Here is an 11,365-nt window from a genome sequence, read left to right on the forward strand (position 1 = left end):
AGGCTCTTTAATTTCCTCTTCATCCTTTCTCATAACAAAGCCCCTGATGGCTGAGCAGGGGAGGCTGTCCATGCTGGTCTCCCTGGGAAAGGCAGATTTTGGTGAGACAGCCACGCAGTACGGGCACCTGATTCATGGGACAAGGCTGGCACTGCTCAGGAACACAGCAACATTCTCCAGTCTTTGTGGGAAGCCAGAGCGAAGCTGGGTAAGTTGCTTTGGTTTTTCGTACCGCCTCCAGCCCTGCTCAGAGCCTGGAGCACAGCTCAACCTTTCCCCAGGGCTGAGCTCAGGAGAGGACGTCTCAAGATGCCCTGCTGGGAGCTTGATGGTGGCACGGGTTCCTGGATCCTCAGCATTCTTGGGACTCAGAGGACTGCAAAGAGGAAGCAGGATCCTGGATGGGGAAACCCAGGCAGAGCAGGTGAGGCCTCATGCTCACATCCTGGAGCAGCTGCACCTCGCCTGCCCAGGGATGAGATGGGGGAAACCACGTTCACAGTTTAAGCAGTAAAACAGGAGAGAACCAGAGCTGGAAGGCAGGAGACTGCTCCGAGCCTGGCTTTGTCTCTTCTGAGACCTACACGCACACACGTCTTTGGGAAAGACACAAGTTTTCCATAACCCTTCACATCAGTCCCAGGTGTAACCAGAAAGCAAAGTAAACAAAGCGGAGGGGGACTGCAAACCACAGCAGCCCCCAGGGACCGCCTGGGTTCGTGCAAATGCTGCTGGGACAGTTGATGGCTGCTCCGTGTGGTTCCTCAAAGTACAGCGAGGGAAAGGGGGCAGCAAGAGCAAGCTCTGCACTCAGCTGAGCACTGGGACAGGGGATTGCTCAGAGCTACAGACACACGTACCATATCCACATGTGTTTTCCTAATGCATCTCCTCACGTGCTCTGGAAGGCATGTGCGTTTGCGTGAAGAAGGGAGCAGGATAAATGGATTTACCTTATGCAAGGAGGGCTGCCATCTCGAAGAGGGGAGTGCAGCTCCCCAGGGGCTGTGTGAGTACGTGTTTTCTTTGAAATCCACAGTTCCTGTGGTGAGTTTTGTTCCCTGCAAGGAGCCCTGGCTCTGTTCAGTCCCTGGATTAAGATGCAGGTGGTCTTTAGGTCAGAGTAGCTCTATTCCTCAACTGACAACTACAGGGTTTTATTCTTCAAGAAGCGACAAATCCACAAAAATAAAATTTAAAAAACGTCCCCGCCTCCAGCTTCCTCCTGAATCGTCCTTCTGGGGTCATCAGCCCCAGAGCCAAAGCAACACCCCCGGCCCCGAAGGCAGCTCCCTGCTCCAGCAGGGCTGGCACAGCTGCGAGCTGCGGAGGCGAGCGCACAAAAAAAAATAAAGGAGGAGGAGGAGGGTGGCGAAGAAGGGTTCGTAGCAGCTTTTAATTTATCTTTTCATTAAAAAAATATCCGAAGGCCTGTTGTCACCTTGGAGTCCGTGTGATATAAGTTAATGGAGCAAGGAGCACGTTTCGGCACAGCTAATGCTGCTCCCTCTCCGCCTGCTCTTCCAGGTGGCCGACCTGCTCCGCCAGCTCCGAGACCTTGGCTTGGCAGTCGAGCAGGTTGTCCTTCAGTCCTGTTATTTCCTGAGAGTGGGCAGCCAGGGTCCCGTTCATACGGTCCATGTAGTCCCACAGGCTGCCCGTGTGTTTCTCCAGTCCGTCCCTGATTCCGTCCAGGCTCCCCGTGACGGCGCCCAGCCTGCCGCAGACCCTCTCCACCCGCGCCACCCGCTCGTCAAAGTGTGCCACCTCCTGCTGCAGGTCCTGGGCCACGCTCCTGCAGGAGCTCAGGTCGCTGACGATCCGGGCTTTGAGTCGCTCCAGGTCTCCCTTGAGGTTCAGGACTCGGCGGTTGCTGAAGAAGAGCTGCGAGCCTTGGTCGTTGACTTTCTCTTGGATGGAGTGAACCTCGTCCTCGATCTTGCGCTCGTGCTCGTCCAGCGAGGAGTTGATGTGCGTCATGGTGTCTGAGTACTGTGAGACGGAGTCCTTGAGCCCCGTCAGGGACTTGCTGACGGTGTTCAGGTTGATCTTCAGCAAGGTGATCTCTCCTTGCAGAGCCCCCGCCGCCTCCTCCTCGATTCGCCGCTGGATCTCCAGGATGGTGGCGTTCAGCTTGCGCAGGAGGTCGTAGTTGCTGTCCATCCGGAGGAGCAGGTCCTGGTTCCTGTTCTGGCAGTCCTCGATCTCCGTCCGGAAGGTCTCCACGTCTCTGGAGGCAGAGGTGCAGCCCGAGGAACAGGTGCTCTCCAGCGTGACGAGGCGGCTCTGCAGCACCTCCAGCTTCTCGTCCGTGCGCTTCTTCATGCCAGCGAGCTCCCCCTCCAGCACGGGCACCACTGCTCCATCCATGCCCACGGGAGCACTGACATTGTTCAGCTCCCCCACGATGGTCATGAACCTGTCCTCCAGGGTCTGCATTTTGTCCTCAAAGGCAGTCCTCATGCCATCCACCTCTGCCACCACTGTGCCTCTCATGCTGTCCTCTATGCTGGAGCAACAGCTCCCTGTTTCCCTCTCTGTGGCGTTAAGTCTGGCTTCCAGGTCCTCAAAGCGCCCTTCAAAGAGGTTCCCCAGGGTGACGGTGGAGATTTCTCCATCCATCCGTGAGTGCAGGTTCTTCTGGGACTCCGAGATGCTGTGGAGGCCCTTCTCCAGGATGTTCATGCGATCGGTGAGGTAGTCGAGGTTGCTGCAGCAGCTCTCCACCACCGTCAGCCCTTGGATCTGGGTCTCCAGCTGGGAGATCTCCTTCTTGATCTCCAGCTCCTTCCCGTCCAGCGTCTGCTGCAGCCGCAGGTTGGCGGCTTTCTCCTCCTCGCACTGCTGCCGCACCTCTTGGATCCGGAAATCACACGTGGTCTGGATCTTGCCCAGCTTCTTCTCGAAGCCGTCGAGCAGCTCTCCGCGCAGGGTGCTCAGCCGCGTGTCCACGTACTCCTCCAGCAGGTCGATGGAGGTGAGGGGCGAGGGCCGGGCCGACTCCAGCAGGTGCTTGATCTGCCCGTCGTGGTCCAGGACCATGCCGCGAACCTCGTGGAGTAAATCCGCCTTGGATTTCAGCACGTCGCTCACCTCCGTCACCTTGGTCAGGATCTCCCCCACCGGAGGGAACGCGGCGACGTCGGCTTTGTCCGCCGCGTCCACCAGGCCGTCGGGGATGATGCCGAAGCCCACCGTGGAGTCGGGCGTGCCCGGGCTGTTCATCAGAGAGCCGATCATCTTGGTGGTGTCCTCCTGGATGGCCAGGCGCAGGCGGTCCCCCAGGCCGCTCACCAGGGCATGCAGGCTGTCGTAGGACTGGGACAGGCGCCTCACCTCCTCCTCCAGCCGCTCCAGGCGGTCCCCGAAGAGCCCAGGCAGCTTCCTGCCTGCCCAGGGGAACACAGAGAGGGGACGGTCAGTGCCAGAGCTCCCTTAGCCCCCCCCCCGGCTGCTTCTCCATTCGAGCCCTTTTCCTTACCAGCATTAGCTCCCACCTCCCTCTCGTTGCCATTTCAGCCAGATCCCTCCCCACCTTTTCTCCTTTCCCCCAGCATCTTTTCTCAATTAGACGGGGAAAACCTGCTCTCTTTCAGTGCGTGGGGTCAAGCCCCGTGATCTCAAGTTCAACAGCAGGCGATGAGAACAGCCTAGGGAGCTTCGTCTTGAGACGCGCTCTATCAACCCCTAAATTAACATAGAAATGCTTTAAAGCAATGAGGTGAGGTGATTTCCAAGCTACACGTTTTGAAAGGCAGCAGGTAAGAAAAGCAGGTGAGCCTCAGAGCAATCAAAGGTCAGGTTTCTGGGCAGAAAACAGGTCACCCGCTGGCGTGCCAAACCCCTGCCCCGTGCCGGAACAGAAAGAAGCAGGAGGTTTGTGCCAAAGACCAGGGGGCAACAACCTGGGGACGTGAAGCAGGCATGAGGTCTCACCGTATTGATTCTTCTTGGGTCCTGCAAACAGGTCAGGGTGGCTTTTCGGATGGGGAGGAACTCTGGGGATTGGAAACATCTTCTGCCCAGGTGGCATTTTAGGGCTGGGATGCTGGGGCAGGAGGCCGGGCTGGTCGGTGGGGCTGTCGTGGCATCCTTCTCCCAGGAAGCCCGGGCAGCACCTCCAGGCCAGCTCGGTCACAGTCTTGTAGCCAATCTTGTATTTGGGTCTGAAGAAGGTGCGGTACCTTTCCAGGAGAGGGGAGGAAGAAAAGACAGTTTAGAGAGACAACCTCAGCTTCAGGCACTACCAAAGAGCGGGGCCGGGGTCCTGCTGGGTGGAGGAAAGCCCAGCTGAGACCCAAGCTCTGCACCCACAGAGCACAGCCCACCTCCTCCCGCAGCATCCCTCCCCCTGGGGCTGCAGCTCAGCAGCCGGCACCCCCGCACACTTGCCCACCCTCCCCAGGTGGTGCCCAGAGCCCTCGTACTGGGCAGGGACAGGACCCAGGCAGCATCTGTGCCCACCACCAGCTGAGTCCTGCGGGGCTGAACACAGCGCAGCCCTTGCCACCTCCAAGATCCCGGTGCTTTGAAACTGCCTTTCAGAAAGCTCCAGCCTCAGGTTCTTCAGCCCCTTGTAAATCGGGGTGTGTTGTCTTGAAACACTGCACACAGTTTGTCCTTGGTCCTGGGGGGCAGGAGGAGAAACCAAGCCCAAACCCTGCAGTCTCTGCATTGCTTTCACATTTCTCTACATCAATAATTTGTCCTGTGTCTTTGAGAGTTTCAAACATCATTTGGAAAAAAAAAAAAAAAAAAAAAAGCTCTTCCTTGTGCTATTCCTCTTCACAGAAGCTGCCAAGTTCCTGCGCTCCTTCCTTCCTTGTGTGCAGAAGCCTGCCTGCAGGTACCAGGGCAGGGGGAGGCAGGATGTGTCCGTGCCCAGCCACCACCAGCAGCATGAAGCAAGGCTGAGCACAGCCCCCAGGACACCTTCCCTGCTGCCTGCCAGGCTCCTACGGGAGCCCCTTCCAGCCCTGTTTTCCTCAGCACTGCTGCTCCGGTGGGCATGGGGAGGATGCAGGAGCACGGCACTTCTGCACAGAGAGCATCCCCAGCTGGGGGTGATGCACAAAGCCCCGCACGGCGGGGTGTTTCCCTTCAGCATTTATAAGGTGGCAGAGAGGTTTGCAAATATTTTCCCGGGGCAGGAAGCCCTCAGCCTCCCTCAGGCTCTCCCCTCGCTGCCACCTTCCTGCCAAATTGCAGCTCTGTGACAAAACGCTCCCCTGCGCTCCCCCCCTGCTTCCCACGGAAACATTCCCCATTTATTTCTGGCGAGGGGCCGAGCTCCCTCCTTCTCCTAAACAATCCCACCTTGCCTCCTGCCGGCGCCGCAGCATTAACCCCCCCCTTCAGCCCCTTTTGCTGTCAGGCACCCCCCGTACTCACAGCACTTTCCCCGGGCACTTGGGTCCCCAGCTGCACTTGTGGTACTCGGCCTTGACGTAGCTCTCGGCGCCGTCCTGCAGTGCGCAGGTGACGTTGCGCTGCACCACGTAGGCGCAGTAGCTCCTGGGGGGGGAAAAAAGCACGGCAAGACAGCGTCACCCCCTGCCCCAGGGCCAGCATCACCAGCAGCCCCCTGCCAGGCTGGGGAGGGGGCAGCAGGAGGGTCCCGGGGCAGGAGATGCCAGTGGAGTGGAGGCTGGGAGCCTCTTCGGTCCCTCGGATGGGTGGTGCGGGGAGCAGAGCCGGGTGCTGAGGATGAGGCAGCCGGGAGGAAGGCTGCAGGGACAGATGGAGGCCGAGGCTGTTCCGCTGGAGGTCGGAGCAGGTGGCCCGTGGGGATAGGGACAGCGGGGACGTGCAGCGAGGCAGGGACCGAGGGCAGGGGGAGGCGGCAGATGGCAGAGCGGGAGGAGAAGAGGGCAGAGGCAGCGCGGCTTGGGGACGGAGGGTCAGCAGGACGGAGCAGATGGGTCAGAGCGAGCTGCCGGAGCAGGGAGGTGTTTGGTGAGGCGGGAGGACCCCGCTCATCCCCGTCAGCTGCAGCGGTGGCTGCTGTGCCTGGCCGCAGGCTGGGAGCAGCCTGGCTCCTCCAGCTTCACCGTGGTGCAAGGAGCAGCCTGGGGCTGCCCAGGGAAACGAGCTGTGGCACCCAGGAAGGTGAAAGGGCTGCCCCCTCTGTCCCCCAGCCCCACAGAGCCCCTGCTTCCCCTACAAGGAGCACCAGCACCCTTTCCCCAGCCCCTCTCCGAGGGCTTCTTCGCACCCCAACTCCCGGCAGCATTTCCAGCCTGCCCAGGTGCAAGTGGCCGTGCCCCAGCAAGAGGCTGCCAAGCTCCAGGCATGTGCAGGGACCGGTGCTGCTCCAGAAGTGAGTCATTTGTCCGAACACACAGCTACCAGAGAGCTAGGGCCAGCCACTTTGCTTAGCTGGAGGGAAGGGAGATCATGTGTGCATGTGGAAATTCAGGCTCACTGTCTCTCCATAAATCCAGGATCTGGTTAAAAACGCTGCAAGCCTCCTCTTTAAGGAAGCTGGTGGCCAACGGAGGCAGATCTACTAGCCACTGCCCGTGACTACCTGGGGCAGGGTGCCGCTGGCTCCCTGTCCTCCACAGGAACCCTTTCCCTCCTCACCCACCTGTGGCTAACAGTTTTATTGCTCCAGCCCGATGCTTGAGGAGTGAGCAGCTGGAAAATGTTACGGGTTTTGGAAAGCTCTCCCTGGCACTGCCAGCATTGTTTGTTTCAAACCTTACTTTATTCATTTCAGCTTGTTCGGAGCGCTGCGTCCCCCCTTTTGCAGAGAAGCCCGATAAAAACCCCGCTCTGGCTAACAAGCCGAGGGGGGGGGGAGCCCCCCAAAGTAACACTTTTTCCATTCAGTTACCAAATGGGTGCATTGTACGCGCAAAGCCCGCATTCCTCCGCCGCCTGAGCTTTCCAGGTTACACTCGGAGCTTATTTAAACCCCAGGAATTCCGCACCGAGCCAGCCCGCACCTCCCCGGGCGGTGCCATCCTGCCCTCCCCGCATCGCCCCCGGTACCCACGAGGAACAGGTACCCCACGGGCAGCCCCACAGACCCCCCCCCACCCTCACACCCCTTCCCCAGCCCCATCCACGGAGCACAGCAGCACCCACACCTCCCACCCCGCTCTCTCTCGGCTCCGGGACCCCCCTCAACCAGCCGGGGCTCGCCCCCCCAGTCCCGACCCCAGTCCCCGGTGCGGGGATGCCCATAGGGTCCGCGCATGGGGTCGCTTACTTGTGCTTGCCCACGGGCTTCCCGGGGCTGAGCTGCGGGCTGGAGCCGGCCGTGTAGAGGCTGTACCTGCCGCCGTAGGGCAGGGGGGCGGCGGGGGGGTAGAAGACCCCCTTGGCATCAGCGAGAACCAGCAGCGTCCCCAGGGAGATGCAGGCGAGCAGAGCCCCGCGGCGCAGCGCCCGCCGCATGGTCCCGGGGCGGGATGGGACCGGGAAAGGGAAGGGGAGGGGGGGGGGGAAAAAAGGATCGGGAAAGGGGGGAAAAAGGACCGGGGATGGGAAATGGGATGGGAATTGGGATGGGGCCGGGACCCCGCCCGCTGCGCCCTGCCCTGCCCGGCGGCACACGCCGCTCCGCCGCCCGCCCGACCCCTTTTGTAGGGCGGTGGCGGGGGCGGGCCGCGCTCCTCCCCACTGCCCTCCCCCAGCCCCCGACCCCCGGCCCCGCGGGCGGGGAGACAAAGCCGAGCCCCCCGCCCCATCCCATCGCAGAACCCCCCCCTCTCCATCCCACCGCACCCCTCGCCCCGCCGGGGGCCGCCCCGACCCCGCGCAGCCCCCGCTGGCCGCCCCATGAAGGGGGCTGGATGGGGCAGAGCCCCCCCCTCGCCCCTTTGCGCGGCGCCCCCCCGGCGGCAGCAGGTGCCCCCGGGTGCCCCCACCCGCAGGAGCCCCGGGGCAGGAGGTGCTGGGTCCCTGCGCTGCCCCAGCACCCCCTTTAAAAGCCCCCCCCCAGCACCTCCACGCGCCCCCCGTGTGAGCCCCCGGGGCCTCGGCTGCTGCAGAGGGGGTGCAGGGGGAGGAGGAGACCCCCACCCGTGGGGTCACAGCCCGGGTGCTGTCCAGGTCAGCCCGTAGCCCCGCAGAGGTGAGGCCACCACCACGCGGATTTGGTCCTAGAAGTGGAACCTGGGCTGAGCATCCCGTGGCACCGGGACACTCGCACCCCCTCCCCAGGAGCAGGTTCTCCACGGGGTCCTGCTGGGTCTGGCCGAGGCCATCCCGGGCAGGGAAACTCCTCCAGGAGGCACGCAGAGCTCCTCCGAAACTCTTGGAGGGAAGCAAGCGGCTGGGAAAGGGTGGCTGGGTGGGATCCCAAACACCAGAGTGAAACCTGCTGCTGGGGGAAGGAGTCGTCAAGGCTTGGGCTGATGCTGGGAGAGATGATAAGATACCGAGACAAACGGCCCTTATTTATTTTTTTTTGTTAAAATGAGCCTTTGGCTGGGTCTGAGGCGGATACGGAAACATTAGCAGGAGAAGAAAACCCATAGGAGAGCCGTGCCGGGGGAGGCAGGCTGGAAAGATCGGGCAGGAAAGCCGGAGGAGGTCTGCACAACGAACCAAGGCTTGCCCAGCTCCGCTCAACCTGCTGCAGGGTGCAAAGGGAAACAGGCTGCACCCCGCGGTGGCTGCGCTGCGGCTCCTGCACAGTGTGTTTGGAGCAGTCCTCGTGCAGCTGGCCCCTGGCTGTCCCCATCCCCTGGGACAGCGCAGGAGGGACAGGCCAGAAGCAGCTCGGTAACAACAAACCCAACCTGCCGAGCCCGTGCGGTTTCATGCTGGATGCTAAAGCCGAGAAGTAACCTTGCGCACAGCTTTTGTTTTTTTTTCCCTGCGCTCAGGGAGCACGATCCAGTTTTCATAACAGCGTGCTGCACGTGCGTGTCCGAGGGCGCAGGAAAAAACATCTGCTGCTGCGTGGTTTCAGCAGAAACCCACGGTCCTGCCTTTTGAACATGCAGCGGGACGAGCGGGCACAGCGGGGCTGCTGAGGGTGCTTCATCGTCCTCCCCAGCCCAGCTCTGAAGGGGAAGGAGGTGGGAGCCACCGCTCTCTCAGGGCTGCGGGTGCACGTGCCTTTCTGTCCGCCTGTCCCTGCTGTCTGACCCCATTTCTGAAACCCTGGGTCACTTGCTGCCAGATTTCCTAGCGAGGCGAGATCCTCAGAGAGAACGAATTCCGCTATACTGTTCCATTGTCTAATTGTTTCATGAAAAAAAAAAAAAAAAAAAAAGCATCTGGGTAGACAAGAGAGAGCCAAACCTGGGTCCCCATTGCGGAAATGGATTCGTCATCAGCTGTGTTATAAAACATCAAAGAACCCACACGGGAGAGAGCCATTACGAGTGCCCCAAACCATGGGAAAAGCTCTCATGTGCCTTGTTAGCCGGGAGCTAATCCCACCGTGAGACACGGGGCGGCAGGGAACGGGGTCTCGCTGAGCTGCACTCCTCACGGAGCAGCTCGCTGCTCCCTGCTCCCTGCTCGGTACTGCCGTGCTGCTGCCACCCTCACCGCACACCCCCTGGGGCCAGCATCCCAGCTCCGGGGAGCGACCACCCCGGGGTGAGCCTCAGCTCCAGGACGTCCTCCTGACGTGGCCGTGTCCCAGGGTTAGCAGAGAAGAGGCCAAATTTCATCCCCCAAAAAGCCTCCAAGTGGGGCAGGAGGGCTTTGCCACCCTGAGCTGCCACCGGCGGGCTCTGCAGGCGCGTTCCTTGGTAAGCTTCGTGCCAGGGAGCACCAGCCCCGGGTGCCTGCCAGAAGAAAGCCCGGCTTTCCCTCCTGGGAGAGGAAAGGGATGGTGCCAGAGCTGCTGCTGAAGATCATTCCTGGACGCTGGGTAAATCTGAGACCCCCCCCAGGGGGCTGTGTCTGTCGGTGTCCCCCACGTGAGCAGCCCTGCAGCAGCTCAGGGTGTGATGGATTTCCCAATTAAGGATCCAGCAGAGATCTGGCTAAAAAGCAGGGACATTTTAGATGGTCCGAGAGGTGCCCAAAAATAGGAACTGTGCCCCAAAATAGGACCTCGGTTGGAGATGAGAGCGGGAGCAGATGCCCTGCGGGCAGCTCTTCCTTCCCCTGCTCTGTTCCCCGGGGTGGGCTGGGCGGCGAGGCCGATTTCACAAGCGGGTGACACCAAACACTGCCCCGTTCTGCTTCACATGCTTTTTAATTAACACCTGCGTGGCCTCCCCAGCTGAATAATTGCCTCCCTTCATGGGTCAACAAGCCAGCAGCCTCTGACCTCCCGTTCCCACCTGGGTACGATGTTTGGGGTCTGCGCCGCCCAGCCCCCTGCAGGCCCACCCCGAGGTGGGAGAGGTGCGAGGATGCTCCGGGGGCTCGGCAACGCCGCTCGCTCCTGGCCAGGACCGGCCTTTTCCATCCCCACCCCGAGCCAGCAGGGCTGGGCAGGGGGCACAGGGCGCGACGGTGGGAACAGAGCTGTCCCTGTGCTGCCAAGGGGTGGGAGCAGGTCCCAGCAAGAGAAATTTAAGATGGATATTAATAAAATAATAATAATAAAAAAAAAAAGTATTCTGGTAGTAACATTAATATAACCCTAGAGGAGACTGCGTTGAGCCATCTGGAGGTTTTAAAGGAAAGGTTAGATTAAAAAAAAATCTGTCAGGACCAATTTGGGGTAGGGAAATGGATTGGACGTCTTCCCGAGACCTCTCCCAGCCTGAGTTTTTCCGAGTACAAATTCATTTCCCAAAGTGGCAGCCCAAGTTAGAGGCAGGGTTCCTCCTGAATGATCCCCCCTGGACCAGGTCTCTGGAAGGCGCCGCAGCCCCCCCGTGGCTGTTTCCCCAGCCGGGGGGAGCCCCGAGGAGGGCTGGGGGTGCCGCGGTACCCAGACGGGCAGGGGAGATGTCCCAGGCAACACCACCGCCTGCCTCGCTGGGAGGATGCTCAGGTTTTGTTCTCAACCACCCCCTGCCCTGTTCCCCAGGGGCTGTGGGTGTCCTGCCAGGCTCGGGGCAGGGAGGCAGCAGCACCAGGGGCACAGCCCCCCGCAGAAACCCCTCCTGGGGTGGGGGCACCGGGGTCTGGCCGGGCTGGGGGGGAGCTGGGGCGCTTTCTTTTGGGAAGGCGCGGTGAGGTGAGGCGCTCAGGCAGCCTTATCTCTGCTTCCCAAAGCCACGGGCTGATCGTTTGTCAAGATGAGCGCGTGCGGTGGAAGGGATGGAGCTGCTCCAAATCCCTGCTCGAGTCTCTTCCCCAGGCTCGGGGCCATCCACGGAGGTGCCAGAGCGGCGGTGCTGGCAGGCAGCGCGCTGGGGCTGCGGTTTGGGGAGGGCTGGGGGGGCAGCCACAGGTTGGGCAGGGAGCAGGACACCTCCAGGTGGCTTTATTTAGG

General features: G+C 61.1%; 1 protein-coding gene across 1 annotated transcript; it reads right to left on the reverse strand.

Annotated features, from left to right (window-relative positions):
- Positions 1–32: 32 nt before the first annotated feature.
- EMILIN3 (elastin microfibril interfacer 3) lies at positions 33–7,587 on the reverse strand. The gene is made up of 4 exons (XM_038166403.2): positions 7,217–7,587; positions 5,392–5,514; positions 3,937–4,184; positions 33–3,389 (listed from the first exon to the last, which is right to left on the reverse strand). The coding sequence occupies exons 1-4, from the start codon at positions 7,402–7,404 to the stop codon at positions 1,495–1,497; spliced, it is 2,454 nt and encodes an 817-aa protein (XP_038022331.1). The 5' UTR covers positions 7,405–7,587; the 3' UTR covers positions 33–1,494.
- Between the last annotated feature and the right edge of the window lie 3,778 nt (positions 7,588–11,365).

Source organism: Anas platyrhynchos, chromosome 21 (assembly GCF_047663525.1).
Source record: "Anas platyrhynchos isolate ZD024472 breed Pekin duck chromosome 21, IASCAAS_PekinDuck_T2T, whole genome shotgun sequence".
NCBI classification, from domain to species: domain Eukaryota; kingdom Metazoa; phylum Chordata; class Aves; order Anseriformes; family Anatidae; genus Anas; species Anas platyrhynchos.